General features: G+C 43.9%; 1 protein-coding gene across 2 annotated transcripts; it reads right to left on the bottom strand.

Annotated features, from left to right (window-relative positions):
• Positions 1–168: 168 nt before the first annotated feature.
• PLCD4 (phospholipase C delta 4) lies at positions 169–18,751 on the bottom strand. 2 transcript variants are annotated; one of them, XM_039844781.1, is made up of 17 exons: positions 18,484–18,751; positions 14,729–14,784; positions 14,435–14,593; positions 13,050–13,278; positions 11,742–11,871; positions 11,193–11,424; positions 8,052–8,253; positions 6,884–7,028; positions 6,084–6,236; positions 4,488–4,679; positions 3,029–3,185; positions 2,555–2,671; positions 2,148–2,320; positions 1,439–1,574; positions 921–1,070; positions 735–842; positions 169–541 (listed from the first exon to the last, which is right to left on the bottom strand). In XM_039844781.1, the coding sequence occupies exons 2-16, from the start codon at positions 14,748–14,750 to the stop codon at positions 736–738; spliced, it is 2,304 nt and encodes a 767-aa protein (XP_039700715.1). In that variant the 5' UTR covers positions 14,751–14,784; positions 18,484–18,751; the 3' UTR covers positions 169–541; position 735. The 2 variants fall into 2 exon arrangements, with proteins under 2 accessions (XP_039700715.1, XP_039700714.1); XM_039844780.1 differs by having other exon boundaries at positions 735–1,070.
• Between the last annotated feature and the right edge of the window lie 5,262 nt (positions 18,752–24,013).

Here is a 24,013-nt window from a genome sequence, read left to right as displayed (position 1 = left end):
CTGCCCCTTAGAAGCTATACTTCTGTACCCTTCCTATGTAGCACATGCAGGGGGACCTCTGGAAACTTGTTTTCCCACATTTTCCTGCCCCACCTGTCTACCCAAATGTCCCCCAACCCTCATTCCTCCCTTCCATGCCCAACAATGACAGACCATACCCAAGCCAAATTAAGGAGAGCAGCTCTATTTATACCAGCAGGGCTAGGAAGGAGCAGTCTGGTGGGACTCTGAGGGCTGAGCAATGTTCTCGAGCGTCGTACAGTCTTGGAGTCGGGTCTTCCCTCCGCAGCCTTTGCCTGGGGAGCCTTGAGGCTTAGTTTATCCTTTCTTTGGCTCTGGGCTTTGAGGAAGTTAGGATGGAGGGGATAATGCCTCTGGGTTTCTCTGCCCCAAGCCCCTCTAGATTTCTAGTTGCCATCTGCCTTTGAGCCAGAGTTGTTGGGTGAGATTAGTCTTCTTCGGCCGGGGTATAGGATTGAGCCCACAGCAAGAATTCCAGTATAGAGTACGCAGAGGGGAAGGGCAGGAAAGATCCAAAAGGCTTGTGAAAACGGAAGAGAAAGAAGGTGAAAAGTCCTAGATTTGCTTGTTAGGAAAGACGAGGTAATTTTGTGCCTAGGAATGTACAACCCACACAGTGCGGTTTTTACTTCTGTTTGCTTTCTAAAGTATTTTTCTAGGTTTTTCTTACCACATAAAATCAGATGCACCCACCCTTCTCACAAAGTGCCCACCTTAGGATTCATCCTCCTCCGACTCTTCCCGGATGCAGATGTACACAAAGATGGAAGCTGGATGGAGGCTAGTGCCATCCTTGGAGAGCAGGTGTATGTGGCGGTAACCTGGAAAGGCACAGGAGGACAGCATTAGGAAGGCAGCCAGAGCTGGGAGGTTGGCCAGATGTTGAAGGACAGGCTCACCTTGTTGCATGCAGGTCCAAGGCAGGGTGTACTGACCCACAAAGTCATTTCGGGATTTCCAATTGTAGTCCTTTACCACAAAACGCAGCAGGGCCAGTTCAGGCACCAGGACCCGGAAGCATAGCGTCTGCCCCCAATGCGGATTAAAACCTGAGACGGGGCAGCAGTGTGAATGAGGGTGGGAATAAAGGAACAGACATTGTTGACTTTTCTTTAGGCCTGTGCTGGGTTGCTTCTGTGTTCTCCCTAAAATTTCACAGCAGTCAGCATTTTAAAGGTGAGGAAATTGAGGCTCAGTGGGTAAGCAATTTGCCCAGGTCACTGAAGCTTATAAGTGAGAGTCCAGGATTCAGATCCAAGACATCCAAGCCCTGATTCTTTGTCGTGTTCCACACTGCCTCCCGTGGAAGTGTGGGGAGGGAGGGTAGTGACATGGACTATACTTAATGGAGGGTAGGATGATAGGAAAGTGACAGTCATACTCCTTCCACCTCCCCCCAGCACTACCCATCCCTCACCATTGTTCTCCACGTAGCTGGTTTCCTGCCGGCTTGTGTCTGGGCGGATGCCAAAGATCTCCACTCTCACCAGTGGATCTATAATGGCCTTCTCTTTGGTCTGGTCCACTTTAGGGAGTTGCTGACCACTGATCACCTGCAATCAGGGCTCTAAAACTTCAATAGTTCCTGCTCGGCCCAGCCCCACTCCAGCCCTCGTACCCCGGAAGAGGGGGGAAAAGATGAGGAAGGAGGATACACAGGACCTTGTGCTCTAGCTTTGGGTTTGCAAAGCCAATCCCCCATGGGTAATATATTTCCTTCTAGTAATCTATGTGCAATTTAAAATGCATCCAAGTCAAAGTTTAACAAGGTTTGGAAGGTATGTTAATGACAGCAACCCCTTCCGTAGCATTTACTGTGCACCAGGCATTGTAAGCACTTTATTTTAACTAATCACAACAACTCTGTGAGGTAGGTAGTAGTAGTATCCCCATTTTGCTGGTAAGGAGACAAAGGTTAAGGAACTTGCCCAACATTACACAACTAGTAAATGGGTTTTAGCCTAGGCAACTGGCTCCCAAGTCCATGCTGTTAACAATCAGGCCGCCCTGCTTCCCATAAGGAACCTTTCACCCATTACACTCCTGTCAGGCCTGACCACCTCTTTCCTCTGCTTCTATTTCAACTAGCCCAAGTTTCTTCCCAATAGTTTCACTCTCTACTGTACCTGAATTAGGAGGATCTTGGCTTTGAAAGGGCCGATGGGCCTCTCGGGATGGAAGGAACTCTGGGTATCACGTAGGAACTCTGGCTTCAGCACATAGCCACAGCCACCGTTCTGGCGGAAGAGCCCATCATAGATGTCCATCTCAAGCCCCGCAGTCTGCACATTCATAGCCACTGAGGGCCCCAGGAGAAGAGAAGGGAAGGATTCACCTTGGGGGCCATCTAGCCCCTCTTTTAGGGAGTTAAAAAGACATATTTGGTATAGAAGGGCCTGCTGGGAACACCTCCATGAATAACTTTCTCAGCTGAGCACTCTCATTGGAGCATTCCTGGCCCTACTGCCACCCAGGGACTTACTTCCTACCTGTCGCTCTTACTTCCTCTTCCCTGTTTCTACTGCCTCCTTACCCATCTGGCAGCCTGCATTCCAGAGTTCTAGGGGGTTGTAGTTGGATGAATCTGTCCTCAGACCACTGGGATACACACGGCTTAACTGCCAGGCATTGTGCTGCACAAACTCATTGCCTGTAAAGAGAGTGTAGGTAGTGAGATGGAAGTGAGGTGGATGTTCCCCATTCCCTGGTCTCAGGGACCCTGCCCACCGACTTCACTCTTCTCCCCAGCATCTCCTGAGGCTGGCTCCAGAAAACTTCACTGTGCCTCTACTCATTTCCATCCAAACCATCTCCCGTAGTTGTCTTCTCCCTAGAGCTTTGAGCCTACTATTTATAACTCCTGTCTCCATGCCTGCTGTGAGGAGTTTCTTAGCTCCCTGATACTTCCTTAACTCCATTGCCTTCTTTCTTGGGACTCATCTGCTTGCGCATCACACCTGACCCTAGCCATCCCTATCTCTTCCTGTCCCTCCCTTTTGGTCCTGACCAGCCTCCTTGATGAGGCGCTTGGCCTTGGCTTCAGAGAAAGATGATAACTCATAGAAGCGATAGTGTTCCTTTGAATGAGTGAAGCTGTGGAATGAGACAGTCTTCATGTAGACAACCAGGGCAGAGAGGGATGGACATATGATGGGTGTGGATTTCTGGAAAAGGAGAAAGTAAAGAGGAAAGTGGAATTGAATATCAGCAATCTGAGAAGGTAGAAGCCAATGGCCAAGATCTGAACTTCCCCACCCAACCTAAGCCTCTGCCCACTTCCTCCCCAATGCATTCTCCCTTCTGCCTCACCTGCTTGGGAAAGAGAGGGGACTTAAGCTTGGGAAGAGGAGCCTGGATCATAATCTGACAACAGATAGGCGGACATAACAGCGGGCACATCACAACCTGGGGGTAGGAATGGGAATAAAGGCAATCTACATATACTGGTGGGATCAGTTTCAGCCTCTGGGCTTAAAGGGTCTGCTCTGTGTTACTTTCTGAGTACCAGGTTTTTAATTTATTGTTTTTAAACAGGTCATCCTCCCTGCCTCTCATCTGTTAAAACAAATTAACAATAATTTTTGGTCAAACTGTATGTGAACCCAGACAGGCATGTCAAGGTATGCAAATGGTCATGGAAGTCACAGCCGGAAGGATGTGAGGGTCCCAGAGTAGTATCTTTAGATTTGCCTCCTGAATTCCCATTTCTATCCCTGGACATGGCAGCAGCTTAGATACCACAGTCCCAGAGAGAACAGGATAAGCTAGACAGCAGTCAGCTGAGCCAAGCACATGCACAAGAGAGAGAAATGCAGACTTCAAATCAGGATCTTGAGAGTCCCACAAATGGCTCCCCTTCCCCACAAGGAGCTGGACATCTCAGGTACAGACTTCTCAGAGCCTTCCACTTCCCCATCTCTTCCTGCTCCTCTTTGACTATTTCTGGCCCCTCTGCTGACTCGCCTTTTCCAAGAAGCTTTTTCTAACTAAGCCCACTTTAGTTGAGGTCATGGCTCACTAATAATGCCCCACACACACGCACACACACACACACACACACACACACACACACACACACACCCATCAGTGCTTTTTAAACTGACCTTTAAAGAGACTGAGGAATTAGTACAAAGATGTCTCAGGAGTCACCCAAAGGACCCAGGAGAGAGCCAAATGGGTACTTCAACTAGGATGGCATTTATTTTGTATACTGAGCTTCCAGATAAGATTTCATTTAAAAAGATTTTATGACCCAAAGAAGTTGTAAAGCCACTGCAATATATCTATATATGGCAATATATAGTGGTGCCAAGTATGCATTCTTATATCTCTTTCACCGGAGGCAAGGGGCATTTTGCTCCTCGGCCCTCTACCCTGCCTGGCTCTAGTCTCTTCACATGTAGGCTCTCAGCTTGTGGTACAGACTGACCAAATGCCAGAGCAGAAACACCAATTCCCTGGCCTACCTTTTCCTTTTTGTCCATACTGCGAGGGCTCAACTCCTGGGTCTCAGATTCAAACTGGGTCTCCAGCTCCAGCTCAGTCTCCTGCTCCTCCACTAGTTCAGACTCTAGCTCTTCCTCCTCTTCCTCTTCCTCAAGATCCTCCTCAAGTGTCTTTAACTTCTTCCCCTTCACCAGGATCTTCCTTCGAAGCTCCTAGGGGACAAAATTCAAGGAGCCTGTTTACCTGTCTGCTCTGGGACCCTCCGGGGGCCCCCTGCTCTCACAGAGCCGCCTCAAAGGCAAAGGAAGTGAGTGAGTGGTCACAAGTTCCCTTAAGAAGGCTGCTTTATACATGCAGCAGGGATTCCTGTATTATTAACATCTCTATCCATATGGGAAAGTATTAAATGGGGACCCCTACCTCACATCTGACGCATAAAGATTCCTCCTAGATTGAAGATTTACAAGATGACATGTAAATATAAGGAACATAAAGAATATTGGAAGAAAATAAACAATCTTTTTGAATAATCTTAAGGTGCGAAAGCCTTTAGAACATGAGATGAAAACTCAGAAGACATAAAAATGACTGGCAGATTTGATTACAAAAAGCTTAAAAACCTCCGTAAGGCAGGAGATGTTTCAAATACAAAAGAAAAAATAGACTGCAAAAAAAATATTTTCCAAAGCATTAATATCTTAAACATTCAAAAAATTGTTATATATCAGTAAAAATTATAAATAAACCTTCAAGTAGGTAATATCCATTAAACCAAAAAGAAGAAAACATAAGCTTTTCTTTTTTAAAAATATTTGACTTTTTTTTTTCATGTTTGCCATTATGAATCATCTCACTACTGGAGCTATTTGTGGTCCCTCTCTTACTACTGTTGGTTGGAGTGTAATTTGGCATTTTTTCCAGAGGGCAACTTGTCAATAATAACCAAAATGTCAACATGCGAACTCTTCAACCCAGTGATTTTTGCTTCTAGGAGTCCCTTTCAAAGAAAAAGTAAATGGGCAAAGCTGTACATACAAATTATAAACAACCTAAATGTTTACCATCTACTGATTGAATAAATTATGGTCCATAACATAAAATGGAATACTATAGAGCCATTAAAAAGGAAAAAATTATAATGAAAAAAATTATACATGAAAAGGCACCTATGATACATATTATATGTGAGATATAAAGGGATATCGAGAATAATCTTTTCAATTTTTTTAAAACATACTTTATGTTTATATAAGCATTTAAAAATCTATTGACAGCAGTTATTGGGAAAGGTCGATTTTACGTTGGGGGGAGTTTCCTTTATACTGTTGGTATAGTCTACAACGATTACAAACTATGAGGAAAAAAATTAAGAGATTTCCATTGATAAAATACATATTAAGTAAATAATTGATTTACAATTCAGAGAACTATAGATAGAATTCTGTGTTCAATTAGATTTTTAAAAAAATTAAAGTCACTAGTTATCTCTATGACAAGGATATTAAAGAGCAAGATGGATCATCTGAGGGTGAGAAGAAGGGAACAACATGGAAGAAGCCAATGTGGCGGGTATGGAAGCCACAGTAGAGCCTGGGCTGGGGGCGAGGGGTCCCTACCTCAGGTGAGGGCAGCTGAGTGGGCAGCAACCCATCTAAGGTGGTACTCTGGAGCTGCTCGCCCAAGATCTCGGTCAAATGTTGTGCCATGATCTCCTGCTGCTCCCAGCTGCAGTGGTTCTCCAGGGACAAGATGACTGGATAGTCTGATGTCTGATGGGGAGGGAAGGGGACACTGGAGCCAAAGTTCTAAAGCCTGTAACTTCCTTGCTTCTCCAGGCCCACCTAGCTACTCACTCAACTGAGTACACTGATTGCTAAACTCCTCCGATCTCATTCAAGGCCTCAAGGAGGTCTTGCTGGGTCTGGAGTCCACCCCACATCTAAAAGTCACTTGGGACCCCACATCTCAGACCCGTGCCAGGTCTGATTCAGGTCCCTCTGGGATCTTTGATTTTTCAGGCTTAGAGTGTGAAGGCCAGGCCGCTCCCCTGGTTATGTGTTCATGTTACACTCTCAGGCTTTCATCTTTAGATTCCTATTGTCCCCCAGCCCTATCCACCATTTTCTCTGTCTGTTTCCTTATCCACTCTCTCTCAGATAGGTGACAGAAATTGTTAGAAGTAATAGTTACTAATCTCTAGCAATTACCTCTATGGCAACTAACTGCTAGTAACACACTCGACAGTTATTCATAATAAGTCCTTAATATTTGCTCAGTGCTTCACCGTTAAAATCTCTTTTACCTACATGCCACTTGACACCCTCTCTTTTTCCCTCGGCCCTCCCCAAACCCAGAGCCAGCCATTCTTCCCTCAGATCCTCTTGTCTCACCAGTGTTCCCACCCTGGGTCTCCTACCTGGAAGGCGTACTGTGCTACAGTGGCCACAACTTCTTTGAACGGGATACGGGAGGTCAGGGTATGTCCATGGTAAACGATAGGTTCCCCATTAGGTCCATCCCATATATCTACCTCTACGCAGCGGCAACCCCGCTTCAGGGCTCTGCAAGAACCCCAACCCCCAGAGACAGGAGGGGTCAAGGTCTGATCTTCTACCTGGGGACCTTCTCCCCACTCTGGAGAGAGCAGTGCTCACGCGCTCGTAGTTGTCAAGAGCCCTTCAAGCTACATCTCCATAGATCCTTCCCCGTCCACAGGGACACTGCTGCAGTTCACACTATTCTCCTCCACCACCACCACCCCACCCTCCCGCCCCACCAACCCAACTTACAATCTTTCTTTAGCAAGCCGTTACATACTGCCTCATGTTGTTTCTGGTGTTCTGGTTGTATTTTGTTATACAACATCTGAGCTATTCAAACTGTCAGTAAATTTATACTTTATTTTCTCTACTAGACTTCCTAGGGCAGAAACTATATGTTCCACTCATCTTTGTATCCTTTGAAGCTACTAGCTCAGTTAGCAGTTCACTGCAAAGATATCTTGACTATTTAATCTAATACATGATTAATCACAATAAGAGCAGGTACCATTTATCAGCTATTGACACATGAATTATCTCATTGAATTCTCACAACATCCAGACAAAATAGACACTGTTATCATCCCTATTTCATAGATGGGGAAACTGAGGCATAGAGAGGTTAAATACTTAGTTCCAGAGTACCAAGTGAGGGAGCTAGGATTTGATCTCAAATGGTCTGACTCCAGAACCTATGTTTTTAACTCCTATACTCTATTGACTTCCATTTAACATTTAGTTTATTTATTTATTCAAAATAAATCTGTCAGGACCTCTGAGTTCCAAGAGAGTTTCACAGCCTATAAAAGAGAGAGAAGCTCCATTTACCCATAGGGCTGCAATACCACTCTCCCACCAGTCTTCAGTATCTCCTCCAAGTCTCTCAGGTCTCCAGGGATCCTCAGCCCCAAACCTCCCCCCCGCCGCCACCCCGCCGCCACAACATCTTTTCAATCTCTGTTATCCACTGTCGGCACCCCTCAATTTCCCACAGATGGTCCCTTCTCATGAGCTCAGCCCCTTCTCCCCTTCTTCCCACTGCACCGTATATATCCCTCGACGCTGCTCTGGCCACAGAGCTGGTCCCCCACCAGGTAGGTGTTATGAGAGGAGTTGATGTAGTAGTGGTTCAGGGGTTGAGTCATATCCTGGTAGATGGGGAGGTATGTTGGCTTGAAGATGTCTCCGTCCTTTGAGCAGAGGTAGCTAAGGAAGCCATCCATGCTCAGTACATGCCGCAGTTTGCCTAGGGTATGGAGTAGGGGGACACTAGAATAAGAGAACTCTAAGGAAGAGCACTTCAGCATGCCTACAGCCTGCCCTCCACCCAACCCCTCTCCAGGGTCCTGCCTGTCAGATGGTGTCCACTCCCAGCTTCCAGATCCCAAACTTGCTCCCCATAGTGTCTGCTATTTCAATCATCCCCACCCTCAGAGAATGTTAAAGCCACAAGGGGAATCATTACAATCATTCTAGTCCAGTGCTGTCCAATAGAACTTTCTATAATGATGAAAACATTCTATTCTGCCCTGTCTAATATGGTAGCCTGTAGGCACATAAAGCTACTGAGCATTTGAAATGTAGCCACATGACTGAGGAACTGAATTTAAATTTCTTTTAGCATTTTGTTTTATTTTATTATTAGTTTCAAGTAACAGTACATTGGATAGACATTTATATAGTTTGTGAAACAATCTGCCTGATTACTCTATCACCCCTCTGGCTCTACTGCATTTCCTATGCTGTGTTCCCCATCTCTATGACCATGTATCAACTACTAATTTGTACTTGTTTAACCCTTTACCCTTTTCTCCCAACATCCCAAACCCTCAAATAAAAAATTTTGATTTTAGTTCATTGAAATTTAAACTGTCACTACAGCTCATGGTTACCATAACAGACAACACAGTATTCAGTCTAAAGGGCTAATTTTATAGATGGGGAAACTAAGGCCCAGAAAGAATCAAAGTCAAAGACTTATTAATGACATGACCAAGGTACTTTTGTTTTATTCCCTGGGCTGCGTAGCTACTGCCAGCTCTGACCTGAGGGTTTCTTCCTATCGTCAATTCCCATATGATGTTTTGAGGAGTGTTTGTTCAACATCCCCTTGGACTACATTCTCTTTGAGGGCAGGTCCCTGTCATTCCTTCCATAGCTCTCACCTGTTTCAGCACAGGCTTCATATAATAATAACAACAATGACTGATAGTTATTGAGCACTTGCTCTATGCCAAGGATGTTATATGCAGTATCTCTCTTAATGCTCTCACCAACATGATCAGGTAGATGTGATATAATCTGCCCTGAGAGGTTAGGTAACGTATCTTAGGTCATATAATTAGTAAGTGAAGAAGCTGGGATTTGAACCCAGGCAGCCACGTGTCAAAGCCACACCCTACACCCCTGGGCTGTGCAGTCCACTGAGGTAACATTGCAGCTGCGGGGCTCTGTCGGGAAGCAAAACAGTTTGACTCGCATGCCCAGCTTCCTTGTTCCAGGTTTGACAAGGCCTGGAGATGGTAGAGAATGGTAGGAAGTTGGGCAGGAAGTTTCATTCTTGACAGTAATAACTTAAATGATTAGGGAAAATCCACTGTTGCCAGATACTTTTCATGTGCATTATTTCATTTGATCACCAATTATTTTACAAATAAGAACACTGAGTCTCAGATAGGTTATGTGATTTGCCCGAGGTTACTCAGTAAGAGGCAGGGTAAGAGGCAGAGTAAGGACTCAGGCCCAGGTCTCCTGAATGATACTATATTCTGCAGCCAGAGTATAGTCTGATAGTCAAGTACAAGGGAAGAAAACACCAAGAAGGGTGGGAGGTAGAATTAATGTAACTAATGTATACTGGATCCCGAACTGGGAATCGAGAATCTTATTTCTCAACCCTCTGACATTTCTCTCCTATGTAGTTTTCTGAAATAATTCCTTTACAGCCCCCTTTCTTCTCTGAGCACCTACACGAATCTGGAATCACTGATCCCAACGCTTTCTACTTGACTCTATATTCCATGAAGGCATTGTCCTTGTCTGATCTACTACTGTATCTCTGGCGCCTAGCATAGGTCCTGGAACATTATAGGTGCTCAATAAACATTTGCTGAAGTAAATGAATAAATAAAAGGAAGTGGGAGTTAGGTCACTTGTCCAGCTGTCCTTCATCTCATCTCAATCCTGATTCTCAAGAGTGGCACCAGGTAAGAGTCAGATGACCTGGGTTTGAATCCCATTTCCTCCCCTTAGTAGCTGTTGGCTTTGAGCAAGCCATTTAATTTTCCTAAACTTCAGTTTTCCTCTCTTGCACAACTGACTTAACAATAGAATTTACTTTAACTCATCATTGAGAAAAGATTAGAAGAAAAAAGTCATGTAGAAATATTGGCACATTATGGGATACTTAGCAAAGGCCTAATCAAGATTATTGCTTTTGATTTATAAGGCTGTAGTGAGGAACATGAAATAAGGCATGTGAAAGTACCTTGTAAAAAATTTATTAATAATGTAAATTCCTCACATTCTGAAGGGAATGGAGGGCAGGAAGACACCTACTAAAAAGGCAAGGAGAAAGGGTTGAGGGCAGAGAAGATATATTTTAGCTGTGTTTGTTAAAAGCTAAATGATTGGCCTCATTATTGTCCCCTCAGCCAGAGGCTGACTAAGCTTCCAAGGGCTTTCCGGGGCTTGGAGGCTTCAAGAACCATTTGGTGAATTTGGAGAAAGCCCAGGAAAGGGCAGAGAGCCAGCAGTTAAAGAGACAGCAAACAGGAACCAGGAAGGGAACTAGGAGAAAAGGAACCATATGCATTGGAGGAGAAGAGGCCAAAGCAAGAGTACCAAGGATTTTCTGTTTCCACTCAGGCCAAAGGTTGAAATCAGGAAGAACTTTCTAGAAGTGAAGGATGTGAAACATAAGCATGGTAGAGGAAAGGGGACTTATGTGATGTTATTCCTCCTGAGAGATCTAGCATTACAGAGGAGACCCCTGTCTTATCTGAGTAGGAAATGACAGCTCTCCTTCCAGAGGAGTGGTTGAATAAGATGAAGATGACTGGGGAAGGACCAGAGTAGGCGTGGCCTCAGCCTCCTTGAGTTAGGCTGCTAGTCTCTGCTCCCTACTCGTCACAGTCACCCCTGCTCTCTCTCATGTCTGGTGCCACTCTGCTCTGGCTCTCTTACCACTATCTGAAGGCTCGTAGCAGTCGATGAGTTCTAGAGCAAGGTCAGGAGCGTGATCTCCTTCTTTCTGCTCCTCTCGGAGGAAATCCACAAATTCCAACAGGGTCAGCTTCTGTCCATCAGCCGAAAAGTTTTCAAATAGTTCCTGCACCTCAGCACGCTTAGTCAATGCCTTATAGAACTCTGTAAATTCTTTTGCTTCCAAAGTGTCAGAGTGAGACCCGTCTGCTGCCTGCAAGAGGAGTTAGAGGAGAGTGGACGAACCCTTTAACAGCAAACTTCATGGCCTTGACTTGTTTTGTAAGGAGAGTCTTGCTGACAGATGGATCCAAAATGCTTCCAAAGAACACCTGATGGTGTTCATAGAAGAAAACAACAAGACTGAAGAGTAAGAACCATGGCCTACACTTCCCCTTGAGCATGGCATAGTGCTAGGGCACATAGTAGAGATTTGATAAATGAGTGTTGCTGGATAGGATTGGAGTATTTCTGGTCAAGTGAAAATGTGGCTGACGCTGGCTTCTGCAAATCCTTCCCCAGAAGACTCACCTGGAAAAGCTGAAAGGCATATTCTTGTTCCATTTCCACATTCATCAGGTGCAGTAACCGCTGGACTTCTTGGAAATTCATCCGACCATCCTGGTTTTTGTCTCCACGCTGGAACCAGTCACTCAGCCATCCGGGTCCGAGTCAAGGCAAAAGCACTGTGTGTGTGTTTGTGTGTGCAGATGTTGGTGCATGTTCATCCACTGTCATCTCTCCCGTCTTTCCTGCCCATATCTCTCCTACGCCAATTAATTTTCCATGTTAGCTTCCAGAATAATCTCTCCAGAATACCAATCTATCTTATTCCTGCATGGCTCAGGTACCTGCAGGTACCTCTCTGTTGCCTGCAGAAAGAAACCTAAATTCCTTAACAAAGAAGTTAAGATCTCCTGCACCGCCATGATTTGGCCCTCACTTAGCCTTCTCAACACATCTCTGTTTTCTCTGTACTTTAGCCAGACCCTCAACTCCCTGCTCTCTAATGTCCCTCTCTCTCTCCAGCTCTTCAGTTTCCTATCTCTGGGCCTCTACTCGCACTGTTCCCTCAGGCAGAAATGCTTTTTCCTCCTCTTCTCTTCATGTTCAAATTCTATTCATTTTCGAGGGTTAGCTTAAATGCTACTTCCTCCCTAAAGTTTTCTAAGAATTTTCTCAGCTAGAATTATATATTTCTCCTTCCTTCAAACACCCTCAAATAATCTAAGTACCATAACACTTCCATAGTACTTAGATTATTCACAAAACTCCATCCTTTCTACCAACAAAAACAAGATCTGAGTCTCATTAACCTTTGTACCCCTAAAGCCTGACATAGTGCCTAATACATTCTGCTTAACAGATGGTGAATGAATGAATGGATGGATGGATGGATGGATGGATGGATGAATGAATGAATGAGTGAATGAACAGGCATAGAAGGTGAATACAATCTAGGAAACTTGAAGTGAGTTGATACCACTAAGCCCTTTAAGGGGTTGCTTCCCACCCCTGTGGTAATTAATGCCACTGGGACCTTCTGTTCACCTCTCGGGATCAGTACCCTGTTTGGTCGTTTGCCTCTCACTGTCTGTTCCCTCAATCCTAGGGGGCTTGATTCATGCCCACACTCTGCCTGGCTATGTCTCAAGCCTTCATTTCTCTATCAATATTCTCAGCCTCACATCAGCCTGAGTTGCCTCTGCCACCCCATCCAGACTCTTGGGCCTTCCTAGCCCTGCAACCCTCCCCCGCCCCCAGCACCTGTTCCTAGCCCTGCAGCACCTGCTCCTTCAGTGACCCCCAACCCCCACTCTGGCTCCATCCTGCCGATACTGGTCCAGCCGCTCCTGTTGGTCCATGCTGGTGACAAAGTCCACCAACAGCTGGAGCCCCTGCATCCAGGTCTGGGCCTCCTCAGCACTGTTGGCCACCAGGTCCAGGTTGGAGCGGCGGCCATGGAAGACGACGGTGAAGCCCTGCTCCAGAGGGAACTCCTCTGCCAGGCTGCGCAACAATTCAGACTCACTGCCCTTACGTACTGTCTCCACATCAGAGATTGAGACTGCCAGAGAAGAAGCAAATAGGGGCACTGAGGAAGAGAGTCTGCCAAATCGCAGGGGCTAAGGGTCAAAGACCATTATTCTCTTCTCTGTGAAGCCATAGAGTGGGGGGACCCCAGCTTACACAGGCTGAAACCCCAAAAACCTTAGTCTAGAGAGATGCAGACCTCTGGGATTCAGGATTGCAAATGTATCATCACTGTTTTCATAGGCAGCATGGCAAAGGGATTGTGTTGGGAATGGCAAGACCTGGCTTCCAGCCATCAGCTGGTAGTATGACTTAACCCTCAGTGTCCTCATCTTAAGTAAGAGATGGTCCTTTACATGGACAGCGCACATGATGATCACAAGGACACTGGTGAGGCTGACAAATGGAGACACACTTGCAGGGTAGAAGCAGTTACACCAAAGCACAATATGCCCAAGTTCAATTTTCCCATTCCAGGTTTGAGGACTTCCTCTTTCTAGCTGTTTAAGAGGGAGCCAGAGAAATTCTTCCACCCCATTCCTCATCTGGGGGTGGTGTGGATTGTGAGCTTTGATTGTGTCTTTAAAGTAGACTCTCTTAGATGTATCCTATGATCAGATTTTTAGAGGGATCATAAAGTTTAGCCAATAGGATAAACACTTATGATGCATTTATGATATTTTGAAATAGTCTCCATAATAGCTAACAAATGCATCCTGATTTCAGGTCTCATGCTTTAGACATTAATTTATTGAGTCCCTGTAACCTACTAGGCAGATATTGTTTAATTCCCATTTTACAGATGGGGAAACTGAAGCTTAGTTTAAGAAACTTGTCTAAAGCCACTTAGTTTGAAAGTGGCTGAGTCAGGACTTTAATCCAAGCAGTCCAATGCCTGAGATCATGCTTTTATTATGATAATAATAACAATATGTAACCTACGATTTCTTGAGCCTTGCTAAGTGCCAGGACTCTTTTAAGCCCCTTACATGCAATAACTAATTTAATCTCATAACAGCCGTAAGAGCAAGTACTCTTATAATTTCCATTTTATAGGCTCAGACATAGATATAAGTGGGACAGTACAAGGATACATCATAGAACCCTGGTCCCTCCCCTGCTCTCAGGATGCTGGGCTCCTCAGGATCCTATCCACCCATGTGCCCACCCTAGCTATCCATGTCACTCACAGCTGGGCTTGGCTTTGCCTCCAGCCTGTCGGGCATGCCAGACTGTCATGCAATCTTGCTGAAGTCTGAAGTATCTTAGTCTCTTCCAAATTTTGGACCTCACCTTGCGCATCAGCATGCCTTTCTGCATCAGCAGCACGTCTTGATTGACAGGCACCCCTGGGCCAGGAGAAGCACGTACTAGATAGCCAGCCAGGAGGATGGAGGGCCCAGGAGGAGCTCTTGAACCTGGGGTCCAGCCTCCTCCCTGTCCCTGGGCTGTCTCCCCAAGCCCTCTTCTTCAGAGATACTCACGGCCTTGTAGCAGGGATGCCATCACCCTCTGCTCCACCAGCTGGCGCCAGAGTCACCTAAAAGAGCAAAAGACTGGATTAATCTTGGTGGTCTTAGAATAATGGATCTAGGGAGGAAGAGAAGGGAACCAGTGTTTCCGGACTGCCCACTATGTGTCAGGCATTTCGTCTACACAGTCTGTAGCTCTTTTTACTTCTAATTTGAATTTGGTGACTATGAAGCTTGGAGAGGCTAAGAAACCTGCACTAAATCATATAGGGATTCCGAATTTAAAGCCAAGTGTGTCCGATTTCAGATCCTCTGTTGTTTCCCATAGCCTAGTCCAGGGAGAGCTAAACCAGGGCTTTCTGCCAAACACCCCTCTCCTTCCCAATACCCCGCAGGCCACAAGATAACCTTGTGTCATACTGCTCAGGAGCTGGCTGGCTGCTCTTTCAGAACCTAGAATCTCTCTACATCCTGGCCTTCTCCATGGAATCATCCCAGCTTCCCTATTCTGGAAGCCCTCTCCATGTTCCCATATAGATTATCCAGCTCCGAAGGGTTATGGCTGAGGATTTCCTTTGTCTTTTCTACAACACAGGGCTTTACTTAGCTAAATAAGCCATCTTCTTCTATCTTCACATGGTAAAACATATTTTATACTCCTTTTCATAACAGTTATTCTCACAGTTTTGATGAATCAGAGAAATTACAGTCTTGGAATTGCATTTTCTTCTCCGCCGACTAAAAAAGAGTATCTCCTTTACTATACATGCTGATTTAGGACCTGGTTCAGTTGTCCTAGTAGGTAACAAGAAAGTTCCCTTGAAAAGAACTAGAAATTTGATATGTGGCCACTTTGATTCTAGCTCTGCCCCTATAAGAAATACTCAACTCTTGACCAAATCATTCTGAAATTGGCAAAGCTCATGAAACATAAAACTCTATGCTTTTGTATAAACAAAGGATCTACATTTGAATAGAAATGTTGTTTTTTAATTGATAAGCTTAAAATGTTGACATGGCGAACATCCAAAAAACTAAATGAATCTCTGAAGTAATCATTCAGTTAATGCTCCATTAGAACATCCTGCAGCTCCTTCCTATATTTTACAAATGAAAAAGCAGAAATCTAGGAATGTGATGTGACTTCTCTGAGGTCACATAGGATATTAGTGCCCTCTATCTCTCTTTAGTGGGAAGAGCCTATAAAGTCAGCTGGGGATGACAAGGTCTTTAGGAAGAAGGTAGAAATCACTGAAAATACACTTCCCTGACTGCAGGACCTAGGGAAGGCTTTCTAAATGAGTAGGCTTTCTAAATCAGAGGGAGAGAGGGAGGTTGGAGATCAGTCTGTACCTAAGTGGGAAAGAGAACTCAAGGCAGGTATCAAGAGAGAAAAAAAACCCTGAATGGTTCCAAGAAGAAAGGGTTTTGCTGGCTGAAGCTGAATATGTGAGCCCGGGTGAGGAAATTTTGGATCGAAGAAGGGCCCCAGAGTGCTTCCTTGGAGACAGAAAATCATTTCTGCTTTTCTGTGTGGAGATGCCCAGTTTAGAATCTGAGGCTTGCCAAAGCTGTATGAAAACTGAAGTAGAAAGTAACAGGTCCCTCCTAAGTGTCTCAACTCCTCAGACTCTGGGGAGGGTGGTGGGGTCAGCCTGGGTCTGAAATCTAATCTCACTTGCCCCAATCCTACCTCATCTCCCTTCTGAACTTTAGCTCCCATGTCTGGGGCATAGGTCTTGATCTTGGGGGAAGATAGAATTACCTTCCCTTACATCTGTGTCCAGGAGCCTCACAATGATGTCCTAAAACATGGGAAGCCTGAGAACAGAGTCCAAGTGCCAGGATGGCCTTATTTTGAAGCCTATTTCCTCTCGAACCAGTCTTAGAAAATTATTTTATTCTCTTTTGTCAAATTCTGCCAACCCCAGGGCTTGGCATGCTCTTCAAATCCTGCTCCCATTTCTGAATCACTATTTTAAACCTGTATCCAGGTGACATGTGGCCATAAGATGGCCAATTTCAATACAAGGAGCCAAAGAATGTCAGAGCTGGAGTTCATTTATAGAGAACGGGACTGAGGACTAGAAAGATTAGCTGACCTGCCAGAGTCACCTAATGAATTAAATGGCAAACTCAGAGACAAGAACCAAGGTCTTCATATGACTAGCTTAAAGAGCTAACCAAGACTATACCCTTAGAAAGGGTTGACCCTTCCTTTTTCTTTCTCCCCAGCTCACTCTTCTCTCTCCTGATCTCCTCTCTGCCTCTTTATTTGCTCACTTGTCAGCCTCTCTTTGCTCTCTTCTCCTCTTCTCCTTATCCTTTCTCCCCATCACCTCTTCCTCCGTTTTTTATGGTTCTCTGCCCCTGTGAGGATTTTGAAACTGTGGTCCAGTAGTACATCCCTCTGCTCAGCCTCACTTTCTCCCGTATCCTAGGAGACTGACTAAACAAACTGTGCAGAGAATGTGACTTAGAACCCAGGTGTTCTAGGTCTTGGTGTTTCCTCTGGTGTCTGAGGGTAGGATGAAAGGATGGTCACAGCTGATGCAGGTGCATCAAAAGAGAAGGGAAAAAAGACTTGGGATGGAAGCAAGAGACAAGGGACAGAGGATGAAGACTGAGAGTAAGAGACTGGGTCATAACTGTTTACTCCTGGACACGTTTGTGGAGATCCTTGAGGATATAGATAATTTCCTCTGTGATACAGATGAGAAAACAGAGACACAAAATAAGGTGGGAAGTGGCCAGGGCTGCAGAGCAAGATTTGGTCCTTAACTTCCAGGTGGCTTATGTTACCTAGAGATGGACTTTGGCAGAATTGCCAAAGGTGCTAATGGCATTACAGCGGAATTCAGAGTGGCTCAGGTCTCTCTGAGGGACAGGAAGACACAGATCATTTTGCTCATAGCTTCTCTTTAGCTTCTCAGCAGGAGTATGCCTGATCTGGTTCATACAAAGAGGACAGAATGGCTCCGGTCATAGGTTATAACCCTCAGAATGTTAGAGCTTGAAGACTTTTATAGCACATCTAATCCAGAGGTTCCTGGCTATCTCAATACCCTCTGGAGAGTGTCTTAAAACAAAGATTCCTTAGCCCCACCCCAAATCAACCAGATCAGAACTTCTAAGGATGGGGCTCAGGAAGATTTATTTTTAACCAAGCACCCGATACACAGGCAAGTCTGGAAAACCCTAAACTCCCTCTTATCACAGATCAAGAAGATGCTATTGAAAGTCGCATAGCTAGTTAATGGCAGGACTTGAAGCAAGTGCTCTTACCAGCATAGCACTGGGGCATGCCAACAGACTACCCTGACCCATTGAGCCGGTGAAGAACAAGATAATTGTTCTTTCCAAGGAAGTCTCATACTCCTCTCCTTATTACCAGGGGTTTCCATACTTTTCATAGATCTCGGCCCTCATCTAGTAATCCTTAACAGTCTGTTAATGAATCTATGCTAAAGCATGGCTGCTCCAATTCTCTCTCTTCCCTTACTAGGGTAGGGCTCACATCTGAGTGGCATCCCTGAGTAGTTAAGAGGTCCCATATAAAGAGGTGACTGACACAGCCAGCAGGAAAACTGTAAGCCAAAGAGGATAAGCTAGAGAGAAACAGGAGGCGAGAGCCTTGTCGACCTGTTCCAACACAGGAGTCCAGGGTGCAATTAAATCAGGGTGAGAAAGCATGTAGAGGGCAGAGTTAGGGACTCAGGCAGGTCAGAGCTTGGAGCAGAGGCTGGTCAGAGCCTCTAGGCACTTACCGTGGGCAGGATAGCAGTCCTGTGTCTGTGAGCTCTGCGACACTCTCCTCTGTGGGATGAGTAAACCCGGCCAGCTCCTTTTCTCCTTTTGGCTTCCTCCCCTCTTCTACTGCAGTTTGCTGCTGTGACTGGCAGTTACAGCCAGAGGGAAGGAGTAGGGTGGAGAGAAGTGTGAGCTCTCTCCTCGGTCCAGCCCATCCAATTCTTAAAGGCCCAGGACACTGGTCAGTGAGAGAATCGTAGGGGCAGAGTGGGTAGAAAAGGATTAAGGAGAAGGATTGGGGCACACATCTCTAGGGAGGAGGAGCCTGGCTGCCCTTCATCTTGACCCCAATCCCGCCAGAGCTATCAAAGCGAAATCCAAGGAGTGTCTGAGTTGCAGTGCTCCGTGAATCACTGCTTTTCATTCTGGTCAGTTTCTCTCTGTATGTTACACAGCTGTCTTTTTGCCCTTATTTCACCTGGCCCCTTTCTATGGTGTCCATTTCCACCAGCCGGCCTGCTTCTGTGTCTCTGCATCCTGCCTTGCAGGGCACTCAGTCTAGCTCTGTGGCACAGAGGAAGGAAAAAAGAAGGATGATGGAAAAGAAGGAAGATGAGGAGAAAGGAAGGAGAGGATGATCTTGGAGTGTAGAGGGACAGGTTCGTATCTGTGTATATATCAGGCACTCACTAAATACTGAAGGAATGTATACAGGAATTCATTTGTTCTTTACATTCATTCATGCAATGAGCATTTGTTCAGCACCTCCAATGTGCAAGGACATCCATGCCTGTTTATAAAAATGTGTGAGGAGATGAAACAGACTGTTGTGTAAGAATCAAGGGCAAAAAGAGGAGCACAATACTGAAAAGACATCTAACTGGGAAAGGAAGGTAATGAGCTTCTTACATAGGTGAATGAACAGGCAGCTGAAACAGAAACCAAGATTGAAGAAAGGGGAACAAGTAGGAGGGGAATAGGGGATTGTAAAGGGATTTATATGGCCCCATACTTCACAGTGAGAAACTGAGGTAATGTCCTGGACTTCCATTTCAGCAGCAGCCAGCCAGTCCCTTGTACTCTCTCAAGCACTGTGAGCTGGGACCTACTTTTGCTCTGCCTTAGAATGACTGCAGATTATGGCTCTGTCTGGACCAGTGGATGACAATAAGGTAGCTGAGGGCATAGGTCACAGCCCTGTACTTGGACTTCTGTGGGATCCATTTCTTGTGAGGTATGTCTTAATCATAGGCACAGAGTGAACTAACTGCACGAAATGATTTGATTTTAAGTGTGCTGAGATCAGGCTGCCTCTCATGATTCCCCTGAACACTCAACTGCCTAATATTCTACCATTAGTGATTATTTATAGCTAAAACTTTAGTTCCATTAAAATACAATCCTCCTAAGTGATTACCATAAATGTCAGGATAGTGGTTACTTTTGGGAGGAGGTGGGGGTTGTGATGAATAGGACATGAAGATGGCTTCTGAAACAGCTGGCCAAGTTCTATTTCTAGTTCTGGGTGCTACCAAGGGTCTTCACTTTTTAGGAACTTATTAAGCTATATGTTTTCTTTAAGTCGTTTTTTACACCTGTGTTATAGTTTCCAATAAGAGGGTTTCAGATCTTTCAACTGGTAATTTCTGAAGCCCTACTGGTTTTTCCACAATTAAATCTAGGTTGAGTTTACCGTATTCTACTGAGAGCAGGTTTTGATAATAGAAGAGTAGTATACAGAGAGGGGAGGCAGAATAGGAAGGCCATTCATGGGAACAGAAAGATTGGGGGGTGGGTCTCAATATTTAAACAGTGCTGACGTCAAATTTTACTCAATAGAGGCCATGTCTCACATGCTTGTCTCACTCTCTCATTTCTACTTTCCCAGCATCATCATGCCCCTATTTTTTCCACGCTTACTCTTCATATTCTCCACTCTTCTTGAACATTCCAGGACTATGCATGGTTTGCTTCACCTAATTGCTGCCCAGCCTCTTTCCCTTCCAATTGTTCTTTGACGGGTATTATCTCTTATCCTGGATTTTCTGGGAGAGTCTAGATCTCAAATATTCTGTTTCGGTGTCCTCGTAAACATACCAGTGCTCCCAGATCATGTGTTCTGATTTTGGGGGCTGGGACTTGAAGACCTTCACAGGTCCAGAAGAGATCCAAAGAGTGGCTCAGAAGACATGGCCTTTGCAGGATGCTCTTTAAATCGGGGAGGGAGCAGACAGACAGGGCCACAGGCACAGGAACTGTCTTTCTGGTTTGGTTGTTCCTATTTCCATAACTAACCTGACCCTTCCCCCACTGTTGTCTATTAATAATAGATCCAGAAACCTGATCAGGAAGGGCAGCAGCAGTAGAGGGACTTTCTGGGAACCATGCCTGGCAAAGGCCAAGAAGCCTTATATTGAAATGAAGATACAGCTAGAAAAGAGGAAGACCTAAACACTCTACTCTTATGCTGCTACCCTGGAAAGCCTAGAACCTCCTTCTGACGCCCAGGGGAGATGCCCTAAACATTTTCCTTTTTGGGACAGTCAGGCTAGGGAGTCAGAGACCAGTTCCCCAGCCATCCAGGCAAACTACTCACACTTCTGAAATAAAGCCTATCTTCTTGGTGGTCAAAAAGACAACACAAAATATTAAATTTCATTTAAAAAAATCACCAATGAGACAGCCTGTATAATTAAAAGCCAGGATATACAACTTCAAAAGACCAAAAATATATAGCCATTCCTCCATCCCAACAAAATTTAAAACAAACAGAAAAACAACCAATGCTGTAGTGGTAGGGAGACAGGGGGGTGCAGGCAGAGGGAGCGGGGAAGAAAGAGGTATAAAATAAACCAGACAGTGAGATAATAGAAGTTAGAATAAAAAATACAAATGGTGTAATATTCCATAATGAGACCTTTCAGAAAAGGTCATACAACAAAATACAAGTGTGTGCTATTTGTAAGACTCATGTACAACAAGGTATTACTAAAAGGTTGAAAGTTAAAGAAATGTATATGGGAAGGGGAGGGCTCCAATTTTGTTCTTACTCAAGACTGCCTTGGCTCTTTTGGCACTCTATTTCCATATAAATTTTAGAATCAGCTTATCAATTTTCATAAAAATAAACTTCTTGGGATTTTAGTTAGAACTGAGTTTAAACATCAATTTGAGAGAATGCGTATCTTTATAATATTGTTTTCCATCCCACGGAGATGATAATTCTCTCCATTTATGTAGGTGTTTCATTTCTTTCAGAATGTTTCACTGTTTGCAATGTAAAGGTTCTATATATCTTTTGATATATCTATTTCTAGCTACTTGATTTCTTAAATGATTGTGATTTAAAATTTTTTTCTATATATTGTATTTAGAAACAATTTTTTTGTGTGTATTGACTTTGCATTCTGACTTTGCTAAATTCACTTAATTCTAAGAGCTTGTTCAACAAAAAGCAGGACAAACAAACAGACTCATGGACACGGACTACAGACTAGTGGTTACTAGTGAGGTGGGGGAGCGGGGAGTTCGACGGGGTAATGGGAGTCAAATATAGGGTTTAGGGGGAGAGTGAAGTGGGTAAAGGGGACCAAATATATGGTAGCTGAAGGAAACTGGACTTTGGGTGGTAAACACACAATAGAATATATAGATGTCAAATGATAATGTACTCCTGAAAATTATGTAATTGTATTAACCAATGTTACCCCAAGAAACAATTAAAAATTAAAAAAGAAAAAAGAAAAAAAGAGCTTGATTCTTTTGGATTATTTAAGTACACAATCATGTTATCAGCATTTTTTCCCCTTTATAATAATCTTTTGTATTATCACATTGGCTGGGACCAGTATAATAAATGGAGGTGTGATAGTGAACATCTTTATTTCATTCATCTCATGGAGAATGATTTCAATATTTTATTATTGAGAGGTTTACTATAGGGTTTTTGTTGATATGATACTTTTTATTAAATTAAAGATGTGTCCTTCTATTATTGGTTTTTAAATTTTTTTTTAATCATGAATGAGTACTGAATTTTCTACATCTAGGTGATTATGATTTTTCTCCTCACATGTTGATTATGTGGTGGGTTGCACTAGTTCATTTTCAAGTATTGAATCAATCTTATATTTTTGATGTAAACCCAAATTAGATAGATATGATTATCATTTTTACATAGCTGTATTTGATTTGCTTACTTTGTCTGGGAATTTTATGTCTATATTCAAGAGAGTTTAGGTCTCGTTTTCCTTTCTTGTGTATTCTTGACAGGGTTTGGTGGCTGGGTCATGCTGCTTCAGAAGTGAATTGGATGTTCCTTTTTTCTAGTCTCTGGGTTTATGAAAGATTGGTAACTCTAAGAGTGATGTCTTTTTCCATTTCTAATATTGTTGATAAATGTTTTTTTTCTTCCTGATCAGTTTACTAAGGGTTTATCAACTTTATTAATGCTTTCAAGGGAATAATTTTTGGCTTTGTTGATTTTTACTGTACATGTTTTCTAATTCACCGACTTGCTTTTTGTTTGTATTCTTCATTTTTTTGAATTTGGTATTCTTTTCCAGTTTCTTGACATAAAAACTCATATCACTGACTTTGGCCTTTCTTTTGTAATGTGTGAATTTAAGGTAATCTCTCTTTTAAGTACTGCTCTACCTGTGTACCACATGTTTTGATATGGCATATCTTCACAATCATTCAATTAAAAATTTTCTCTAATTTCCTTTGTAATTTCTTCAGTGATGCAGTATTATTTAGAACTGTACTATTTTTTTTAAAAAAGTTAGGGACTCCCCAGTTTCTTTTTCCTAGCTTAATCCCATGTGTTCAGTTCAGAGAACATTCAATTATTTTAATTTTTTTGAAATTCTATGAGGCTCACTTGGTCCAGCTATGATCAATTTTGGTAATATGCTTCCAGTGTAAAGAGTATATATACTGTAGGTTTAGAGGACAGTGTTCTATATGTCAGTTAAGCTAGGTTAGTTGTGTTGTTCAACTAATGCTGTATCTGCTTTTGAAATAAACGTATTAAATTGTATTTAAAAATTAAAGTCCACAACATTCAGGAATCTCATTTCATTCTACGGTTTCCTATTCCAGATGTTTTTCTTGGGCTTTTGATAGCAATAACTTTGTAAACCACCCCCTTTCCCAGCCACTGAACAGCAGGAATAGTGAGCAAGAGAATCATACATATGGAGAGTAAAGAAGGCATGCTCTGAAGGCTACCAATGCCCTTCCTTGCCCTGGTCCACCATTGAAAGTCACAGGCCCTCCAAAACCTTGGGAAAAAGCTGGAAGCAGAGGTTGGTTCTGTCCCACTGAGAGCCAGGAACAGGAATAGAAACAACTCTGGAGATGCACACGAAATTCTAAATCTCAAGAAAATGAATACTAAAGTCTGTGATGGAGTGTTTCAAGTGTTCTCTCCCACACTAGTACTCAGTTCTAGCCACCACAGCCAGAAGTGAGGTTCTTTTCCAGCGAGAGATACTTTATCAGGCAAAGGGCACCATCCCAGTCTCCCAAACAGCTTTTATACGT

Source organism: Pteropus medius, unplaced genomic scaffold, assembly GCF_902729225.1.
Source record: "Pteropus medius unplaced genomic scaffold, Ma_sr-lr_union100, whole genome shotgun sequence".
Lineage (NCBI taxonomy): Eukaryota > Metazoa > Chordata > Mammalia > Chiroptera > Pteropodidae > Pteropus > Pteropus medius.
This window is presented reverse-complemented; position numbering and strand designations above follow the sequence as displayed.